At 35.6% G+C, this 9851-nt stretch overlaps 3 protein-coding genes across 3 annotated transcripts; 2 read left to right on the forward strand and 1 right to left on the reverse strand.

Moving 5' to 3' along the window:
• Window positions 1-2213: 2213 nt before the first annotated feature.
• LOC126695982 (cytochrome c-type biogenesis ccda-like chloroplastic protein) lies at window positions 2214-4991 on the forward strand. The gene is made up of 7 exons (XM_050392772.1): window positions 2214-2279; window positions 2638-2799; window positions 3111-3183; window positions 3280-3380; window positions 4016-4108; window positions 4433-4479; window positions 4752-4991. The coding sequence occupies exons 1-7, from the start codon at window positions 2214-2216 to the stop codon at window positions 4822-4824; spliced, it is 615 nt and encodes a 204-aa protein (XP_050248729.1). The 3' UTR covers window positions 4825-4991.
• Window positions 4992-6568: 1577 nt separating this feature from the next.
• Window positions 6569-7598, forward strand: LOC126695983 (probable calcium-binding protein CML25). The gene is made up of 2 exons (XM_050392773.1): window positions 6569-7320; window positions 7570-7598. The coding sequence occupies exons 1-2, from the start codon at window positions 6867-6869 to the stop codon at window positions 7596-7598; spliced, it is 483 nt and encodes a 160-aa protein (XP_050248730.1). The 5' UTR covers window positions 6569-6866.
• A 478-nt stretch (window positions 7599-8076) lies between these two features.
• LOC126694891 (glucan endo-1,3-beta-glucosidase 11-like) lies at window positions 8077-9408 on the reverse strand. The gene has a single exon (XM_050391425.1). It carries the CDS (start codon window positions 9318-9320, stop codon window positions 8190-8192), a length of 1131 nt encoding a protein of 376 aa, XP_050247382.1. The 5' UTR covers window positions 9321-9408; the 3' UTR covers window positions 8077-8189.
• Between the last annotated feature and the right edge of the window lie 443 nt (window positions 9409-9851).

The following is a 9851-nucleotide window of genomic DNA, read 5'->3' on the forward strand; positions in this document are numbered from 1 at the left end:
TTTTAAATGACAACTTGGAGTCTCAATGAAATTACTTCTTTCTTCTTAAAAAAGTTGGTTAAATGGATTATAAGTAGTCTCAAACCTCTTAAATATTGAAGAAGTCATTTTAAGCCTTTAAAATTCAAATAAGACTCATGTTGCATTCTTAGAGAATACAAGTGTGTACAATTTGTAAAATGTACAAATGTAAAATATTAATCATAAAATATGTAATATAATGCAATTGATATGATGCTTGACTATCGACCATCTAACAAGGTAATAGTAACTTCATTGGTTGAGGATGATTGGTTCTTCCTCAATGAAGGTGATTTTTTTCCAACAAAGAAACCCGGCTCTTTTGGTTCTAGTAGTGAACTCTCACTATGTAACATCATAACCACAAATGACATGTTAGGCCGATCCTCATGATGCTGTTGCAAACATAAGAAACTAATATGGAGGCAACGTTCAATCTTCGATAGGATGCAAGAGTCCTTTAAGCAAGTATCAATTAGTTCCAAAGTCCTAACTTCTTTCCATGATTTCCATGCCTAAAAAAATTGAAAATTTCTTGTCATTGTTTGTTTCATAATATGTATTAAAAACAATAGTCAAATCTTTTGAGAACTTCCAACAAGGTTTAGACTATCTTCTGGATGGAAAGACGCTCGATTTTTCTTTCCACATATTATCTCCAACAATAATATTCCAAAGCTGAAGACATCAGATTTTATTGAAAATAGGCCATTAATGGCATATTCGGGTGCCATATAACCACTGTAGAACACCATTAAGAATGGAAATCTTTGATTAGAAAAATTGTCAATAATAGAACATGTTAAAAATTAGCTAAATTACACTATTGATCTTTAAATTTTACTTTCTAATAAGAATTGGTCCCTCAAGTTTTAAATGTGCACTACTGATCTCTCATGTTTCCAATGTGCACTGTTAGTCCTTTAGTTAACTATTATTCGTGTTATTGCCTATGCAGGTAACGGAACAATGACATGACATCTTTTTACATACTTGGACCAACCAAAATAAGGCAAATCAATTAAAAATTCAAGTCAAGTCCATATAAGTAAAAAAGAAACAATCTCTTCTCTATGTCATTCATCCATCATATCTTTCCCTCCTCTATCTCGAATAAATCACAACCTTCTCTTCATCATCAACCTTTGACCCTTCACCATTCCTAGACCTATTGAGCTCTTGGGACCAAGTGAGAAGGTCTTGTTTGGGTTGTAGAAGGAACTGAGTTTGTTGATTGTGTCAGGAGGTCAAAGTTAGAGCATATCTCAATAAGGATGTGGTTGGTCTCGTTGATGACTCTATAACTAAACTCACAGGTTCAACTATGGCAAATAGTGTATAGGCCTCGTCAATGGGCCGGGCCGACCCGTTTTTACTTGGCCCATGGGTCTAATGGGCTGGGCTTAATGGGCTGTTAACTAGTCAATGGGCTGGGTCGGGCCGGGCTGGATGGAAAAACCCTAGCCCATGGCCCTGCCCATGGGCAATGCCCATTTGGGCTTTAGCAGGCTAGGCTAGTGAGGTGGGTTTAATGGGCTACCCATGGGCATTTTTAACAAGTCTTCAATGGGGTTATAAAAATTTAACCAAAAAAATTATAATTATATATTATTACAAACTATCAAATTGAACAATTAAATCTACTAAAAAGATTCTATAAAAAAAAATACTAAGACATACCTCTTAAAAAGGTACTAAAATAAGATTAATTAACTTTTATTGATAAGAATAAATAAGTACATTGAATTAAATATCAACTCTTAAAGGAAATATTTGAAGAATAAAATATCAATTCTTAAAGGAAATATATGAAGAATCAAATATCAACTCATTAAGGAAAGAATTTCTTTCAACCAACGGTCAGCCTTTTTTTTTTTTTTTTTTTTTTTTTTTTTTTTTTAAGGAATTTCTTCTATAATTGTAACTTGTAAGGAAAGAATTGGACTTTATCAAAGGAAAGAATGACTTTCTTTCCAGAGGAACAGAGATAGGGTAACAATCATCTTAGTAACTTTGTTTTAAAAATCAAAGCTACTAGACTAATACCAAAATATATATTTATTATGCATATTGTATCACAATCATTCCAAGTATTTAGTGGTTAGGTGTGTGGTCTTAAAGTTTTTATAATGTCTAAAGTTCAATCTCTCACCCACCCAACCCCCAAATTATTTTGTTATAAATTTTGGGCAATGAGTCAGGCTAACGGGTCGGGTTACTGGGCTGGGCTAACGGGCCGGCCCACCGGGTGCCCATGGGTAAAGAAACCAACCCATAGCCTGTCCTATTGGGCTACTGGGCTGCCCACGGGCTTCAATATTACCGGGCTGGGCTGCCCATTAGCCTGATGGGCTAGCGGGCTACTGGGCCAGCCCATGGGTCATGGGCTATTTGATGACCCTTATTTCCAACGAAGACATCTAGGGTTCAAATCCCCCCACCACCATTGAAACAAAAAAAAAAAAAAAAAAAAAAAAATTTCTTTATATTAAAATTTTGCTGTTCTCTTTTATTTACGTTTATTAGTATTGATCTTTTTTACCTACCTATGTGATTGCAACTCTATTGCATTTCATCTGATCATTAATATGTGTTTTTTCCCCACTCCCTAACCAGATCGTTGGGGATTCCATTGCATTTGCATTGGGATTAGCAACCACTCTAGCAGTCCTAGGCATAGCAGCCTCATTTGCTGGGAAGGCATATGGACAGATAGGGCAGGGATTACCTTTGGCAGCCTCTGGTTTAGCTTTTCTTATGGGTCTAAATCTCCTTGAGGTATTGATTAATGTTTTTATAGTATTTTGGGTCCTACTGCCTCATAATATTTGCTAGCTTAGCTTGAATACTTGTCGAACCACTTTAGTCTTTGAAAAGGCATTTGTAGATATAGTATTATTATGTTGTGTATATAAATTTTTAGTGAAGTGATCAAGTTTAGGAAATAATCCTTCAAAACGGCTTCAATGTTTTTGAGATGTGATAACAGAATTTGATAGTTTAACCTCTTAGAAGACTTTGTTTGACTCAGCTCTTTCCTGACACTACCTTTTTCTTTTTATGTGCTCATCCTATGTATAATTTTGCAGATAATTGAATTACAGCTCCCCTCGCTTTTTAACAATTTTGATCCCCGTGCTGCAGCCGCCAACTTCCCAACAAGTAATCGGCCTTTAACTTTCCCCTAGTTATTCAAGTAATTGCTAAATGTCTAAATACTCTTACAAGTTTCAAAGTTGAATAAATTTGACATGTTAGGTGTGCAAGCATATCTAGCTGGGCTTACGTTTGCCTTAGCTGCCTCCCCTTGCAATACACCAGTGTTGGCCACTCTGCTAGGATATGTGGCTACATCCAAGGTACTTTGAAATTCATTATTCTATAATTTTCTTTAAAGCTTTGATCCTTCAGACTGTAGATATACTATGGTGGTCTCGCATGGTTAGTATTTGTTCTCTCTCTCTCTCTCTCTCTCTCTCTCTCTCTCACACACACACACACACATTGAGGAAGCTAGTGATTATTCCTTAAGTGTCCTTTTTGCATATTTGCCATATTGCTGTGTTTAGCGTAACTGAACTAAGATTCATTAGCTCATAGACTAGTGATAAGAGTTATGAGTCTAAGCGCTGCTTTGGTATTGCTTAGGAAGACCAACTTTCAAGCTGATGCTAGTGGATGGGTTACTGGAGGTCTTTTTACTCCTTGGAAGAACCTCTTGATTTGGTGGAGATTCTTAAGTTCATTTTGATTCTCTCGAGAACCTCTTATGTTACTCAAGGCAATAGAAGATATAAGTAATATGTTACTATTTGAGATTAATAATCTTATCCCTCTCTTTAACATGCAAATATGTCAAAGAAGAAAAAAGAAAAAAAAAAAAAAAAAAAAGAACAAAGACTTTACTCAAAATGTACTGCACATTGATTATTTGTATACTGTTAGCCAGTTTTATCTTTAAATTTGTTCAATAACAGGACACTTACATTAACAGGATCCAGTTGTAGGAGGCAGCCTACTTTTGACATACACAACTGGCTATGTTGCTCCTCTGCTTCTTGCTGCTTCTTTCGCTGGAGCATTGCAGGTAGTATTCTTTCTTCACTGGATAAGTCATTTCAATTCTAGTGCTTGTGTGGAAGGACAAGCAAAAGCTTCCATCATCATTCTGAGTTTTCCGACATTGATATCTTAATTATAAATAATAATAAATAAATAATAGAAGAAGACATTGATGTCATGCACAAACGTGTATGCCAGCATATGAAGTCATAATTCTGGCAAATGCCTTGAACCATATCTATAGTAACTAGTTGCATCTGTACTACACTTTTGAATTATTCAAATCATACTACGACACTGTCCTGTTCGAAATTTCTTTTAGCAAATATTAATGCTACGATATTTGCAGAGCCTGCTTTCATTCCGCAAGTTCTCAGCATGGATCAACCCAATCAGGTAGTTCTTGGGTTCATCTTATATGTCTTACTTCTCATAATGGGTAATACTCATTCACCTCTGTCATCAGTCACATGTTCACAAGACTGGTGGTAGACACTGTTACAACCCCCTTAATCTCTCCATAAATGTCACTCAACCCACTTCGTAATCAGCACATTAAAATGATGTGCAACTATCACACATCCTTCGCAAGCTGTTTTCTCATTGATCAGATTTCTTGCTGTTTCGAGTTGTTTCTGATATGGCTTTTGAATTGGTTGTTTTTTCAGTGGTGCACTTCTGTTAGGAGGGGGTGTTTATACTTTTTTGGATAGGCTATTCCCAGTCACGATGGCAATGTAGAGTACTGGTTGATGTGCAGGAAAGAAACAGAAATATATAAATAAAGTAGAAACTGTCGAGCATAGGCAATATATTCTGCTGTTTGTTTTTCTTTCTTCCAACCTCTTAATTGTCAGAAAATCATGTTTAAAAATGAGGAAAAGAATCGCTCCCCCATTCTAGTGCTTCGATAACACGAATAGCGTGAAAATGAGTGACTACGATGGTAAAATCAGCGCTCTTTTCAAATTATTTAGTAAACACTCCTTTTGTAAAATCATCTTTTGAAGTGATGATTTCTCATTTTGTGGTGTCTGACTTGACAATGCTAAGTTAGCAAATAGTTCACGTTGAATCTGTGTTTGGGTCGACGGAAAATCACGAAAAATATTTTCCACATTTATAGGTGTTTGAGGCGACATAAAATGTTGGTATTTCGATTGACCGTAAAATAAAAGCACTTATGACAAAAATTGGTTTACGATTTCATTTTCTGTAAACAATTTTCCACCTCATCCAAAACTTATCAATTGAACTGCCATCCCCTATCCTCTATTGTCTACCACCACCACCGCCCCCCCCCCCCCCCCCCCCTCCCCCCCTCCCCCACCACTAACATCTTCGGTATCTGATGGCCAACCACCACCACTGGTGGCCAGTGGTCACTGGTGCTTGGCACTGCAGGTCTCTAATCAAGAATATATATATATATATATATATATATTTTTTTTTTTAAATCTAAAATTCTCCACTTTTTATTTTATTTGTGCTTGGGACTTAGGAGATGAGAAAATATGTTTTCCATAACATTTTCAGGAACACAACCAAACACTTAAAAATATATTCTAAAGTATTTTCAAGAACATTACCATGTACTTGAAAATAATTTCTTTTCTAAAAATTATTCTCCTGAAAATATTTTACTGCCATCAAACCAAAGACTGCCAAAGTGTTTTTTGAACTGATGATTCTTCTTTAATAAATAAAATTGTTTCTTAACTCCTACCGCGCATGTCACCCTACTTAAGCCAAAAACCTACTCAAATTGACTCTTAAAAAGATGATTTCATGAAACCATCTTGAATCCAAAGACAAATTTAGTGTTAAACAATACAATCATCCTTTCAAGAGAATAATAACAACAACAATATTTTCAAAAAAAAAAAAAAAATTGTGGTTAAACTTCTCTTCAATAGATAATTAAGAGGATACTATAAGATGTTAGATGTACTCATATAGTGACACTTGATCCAAAATTTTAACCAGTAATTCTTCTCATTAGTATCTGATGAGAGACTTTATAATTATCACACTATTCACATGTATATATTATAGGTGGAAAGCACATTTTAATTCCTACATTTTTAGGCTATTTCCATTTTAGTTTCTACATTTTATTTTTACCTCTTTTAGTCTCTATCTTGAAAAACGCTTTCCATTTTGGTCCCTACCGTTACATCAAAAACGAAAAAAACTGACGTGGCAAACCGTAAGAATAAATAATACTAAATTAATATCCACGTGACCTAAATTAATAATAAAAAATATTTCTTGACATTAAAAAATGTCACGTCAATATTTAAATTAAAAAAATTAATTTATTAATTTTAACTAAATAAAAAAAATTAAAAACAGAATTAAAAACTAAAAATCATATGAATTAAGATTTAAGTGTGTTTTGAACAAAATTAACAAGAACACAAACCTAAATCCAAGAACACAAATCCAAAGATTAAAAAAAAAAAAAAAAAAAGAGAGAGAGAACGAACTAGACATCAAGAGAGAGATTGAACTAACAAGATGAAAGACCTGGGTTTTAATTAGAGCGAGATCTTGGTGCAAAGCTCATCGGGACTGAGAAATTGAGTTTGTTACAAAAACTTTTAGAAATCTCCCTCATTCACTCTCTTTCCTTTTAGTTTTTCTTTTTTTTCAATTTTCCCCAAATCTCTGTCTCCGATCACCCTCTCCCAATTTTAACCAAAACACCCTATATTTCTCATTCTTTAAATATATTTTTCCCTCACTCTGAACAAGAACAGCAAAAACAAGAAAAAGAAATCATGGGTTTCAAATCCCTTTTCCACCGTAAAAAGAAAACCGATTCCTCCAACAGTCTTTCTCTCAATTCATCGACGACAACAACCACAACTACAAATTCAAACACGAACTCAGGATCGCTAGACACACCAACCCAGATGGCGGAACTCGAACAAGTCTTCAAGAAATTCGATGTCAATGGAGACGGCAAGATCTCGCCCTCTGAATTAGGATCCATCATGGGAAGCTTAGGCCACCCAGCCACAGAGGAAGAGCTCGAAAAGATGATTGTCGAGGTGGACGCTGACGGGGATGGGTTTATTGACCTAAACGAGTTCGTGGAACTGAACACAAAGGGTGTGGATTCCGACGAGGCCATGGAGAATCTGAAAGACGCGTTTTCGGCTTACGACATGGATGGAAATGGAGTCATATCGGCGGACGAATTGCAGAAAGTGATGAGGAGTTTGTGTTCTTGTTCATTGCATGTTGATTTTGTTTTAAAGGGATTTTTTTTTTTTTTTTTTTTTTTTTTGAGAACTTTTAAAAGTCCTGGAATAGTCTTTTTTTTAAGTAGGATAGTCAATAATGGCAAATTGAATTGTTAATCACGGGTGAGCGCAGTGAGCCCAAGTCTAAACATAATGAAAAAGGGTTCAAACTAGCCTAAAAAGGACAAAGCCTTTTGGATGAGTGGAATGAGATTTATTTTTATTCTTATGTTAGTCACGGGTGGAACCCAAGTCTTAACATAATGGAAAAGGGTTCAAACTAGTCTATAATGGACAATTTCTTTTGGATGAGTGGAATGAGATTTATTTTTATACTTATTTAATTTTTTTAATTTATTATTATTATTTTTTAAAACGCAGTTGAGAGCCAATAACATGAGGATTAACACCCCATCTGTGTGATATATAAATATATCATTTGATCAAAAGGCTTAAACCAATGAACTTGAACCAAATTTTATTATATATAACTAGTAATTCTTCTCATTAGTATCCAAGGTGAGATTTTACAATGCTACAAATCTCCTAATCACACTATTCACATGTGTATATTCCAACACTTCCGAAGTTTATATTCATTGCATGCTGATTTTATTTTAAAAGACTTGAATTAGTCTTTTTCGCTTGTGTTTATTTTTTTTAAAGTAGGATTAGTCAATAGTATCAATTTGAATGTTAGTAACGGGTGAGCCCAAGTCAAATAATGGAAAAGGGTTCAAGCTAGTATAGAAAGGACAAAGACTTTCGGATTAGTGGAATGAATTAGGCAAATTACATTCTTAGTTTGTATACATATACTTTGACCTTCTACGTTCTTTATCAATCCAATTGCCTCTAGAGAATTGCAATTGATGCTATGCAGAAGAATAACACTATAAGACTATTATATCTTTTAACAGCAGAAGAACTAACAGAAACTCCATCAGTGAGTCGAACGGAATACACTGGCATTTTATCGGGTTGGAACAATCCAAAATTCCTCTCAGATGTTGGTCCGGGCTTCATGTTTTCGTTAAACAATGCAAAAATATATATGTCTAAATTCGACCCCAATGGTGTCACTTCGTTTTCAGCAACCATCTTTATCAAATTGCTATTGTACTTGGCTGCATTATCAAGTGTAGCACCAACTTCATCAGCATCTCCCTTCGATGGCCAACCAGTCTCTGACTCACAAATTGAGACCCCCTTATACCCCAACAAAGTTATTGCAGAATAAACCGCATCAATTTGTGCAAATAACATGTTGTCATATGAGAGCTTGGTAGTTGGATCCACAAACCCATTATTTGGCTCAAAAAGAACATAATTAAGATCAATTTCACTTGGGCTACTCGTGTATGCAAAAAAGGGGTACATATTGATGTAGAAAGGTGAACCTGTCTGCACGTGAAAGCTCAAGATTGCTTGCATATATACCTTATAGTCTTGTTCAAAGGCTCCAGCAGATGGAGGATAAGTAGATCCCATGATGTTGAGAGAGTGTGCGGTAGTTACGTTGATACTCTTGTCTAATCCTAAAGAAACCAGTGCAGCATACACGCTTTTCATGGCTGGAACCAGACTGTTGCTCAACTCAGTATTGTTCAAAGTTAACACTTCGTTACCTACCATGATGCCTGTAATCTTCGTAGCCGGCAAGTATGTTTGGACATTCGATTTCACCCAAGTCAAGGCTTGCTGTGGATCACCCATCGATGATAATAAATTGTTGCCAATTGCAACCATGAATTCGATGCTGGTGTTGGCGAATGCACTAAGAATTTGAGGATTTGCATCGTAAAGCTTCGCCTTTGTTGCACCAATGGAGTTGATGAGAGGAATAACATCTGTGGGCTGAGGAAGATTGTTTCCAAGTTGACCATAGTTGATTCCGAGGGAAGCTGCAGAACTCAAAGTAGGACTAGAAACAAGAACAAAAAGAACCAAAGAAGAAAAGAGGGATTTAATTCTAAGGGACTCCATAGCCGCTTTTAGAAAAAAAACTAGCTAAGAGAGACAACTTTGTGTTGACTGGCAGGCAACTTTTATTTATAAAGATTCAAGAACCGCCCACCCGTGCCGCCTTTTAACTTCTTTCGTTTCTCTGTTTTCAATTCCTATTTGGAAACGGCGATAGATATTTGAATACGCGTTAATTTGTTGAATATTCAAATTTGAATATATATATTTATTGCATTTAATAAGGAAATCTTTTCAAGTAGGAAATATGTATCTCTCTCTCTCTCTCTTTCTATTTGTTGGAGAAATTATCCTCATACACGTTTTGCTTACCTCAGGTGTCCACCGGCCAAAAAATTTTACTTTTGTTTGTTATTGCGTGCGGTGCGGCTTTGTTTCCACATCAAAGTCATGCCCTGGCGGCGAATTTATGAGGCGAAACGAAAAATAAAAATAAACTTTCGGCCACGCTGAGGATAATGTAATTAATGTCCAATTCTAAAAGCATGCCGTATTGATATTGCCATGCCTTTGGTCTCAACATCAACCCGTGCC

The sequence above is a fragment of the Quercus robur genome, chromosome 8 (genome assembly GCF_932294415.1).
Source record: "Quercus robur chromosome 8, dhQueRobu3.1, whole genome shotgun sequence".
NCBI classification, from domain to species: Eukaryota; Viridiplantae; Streptophyta; class Magnoliopsida; order Fagales; family Fagaceae; genus Quercus; species Quercus robur.

What these genes read in the sequence shown, in the direction of transcription:
- LOC126695982 (XM_050392772.1), top strand. Translation starts at nt 2,214, where the DNA reads ATGAGTCAGGCTAACGGGTCGGGTTACTGGGCTGGGCTAACGGGCCGG. An exon ending in GGCCCACCGGGTGCCCATGG is followed by an intron (nt 2,280 to 2,637) that starts GTAAAGAAACCA and finishes CTCCCTAACCAG; the next exon opens with ATCGTTGGGGATTCCATTGC. An exon ending in TGGGTCTAAATCTCCTTGAG is followed by an intron (nt 2,800 to 3,110) that starts GTATTGATTAAT and finishes ATAATTTTGCAG; the next exon opens with ATAATTGAATTACAGCTCCC.
- LOC126694891 (XM_050391425.1), bottom strand. Translation starts at nt 9,320, where the DNA reads ATGGAGTCCCTTAGAATTAAATCCCTCTTTTCTTCTTTGGTTCTTTTT.
- LOC126695983 (XM_050392773.1), top strand. Translation starts at nt 6,867, where the DNA reads ATGGGTTTCAAATCCCTTTTCCACCGTAAAAAGAAAACCGATTCCTCC. An exon ending in GATGAGGAGTTTGTGTTCTT is followed by an intron (nt 7,321 to 7,569) that starts GTTCATTGCATG and finishes TTCTTATGTTAG; the next exon opens with TCACGGGTGGAACCCAAGTC.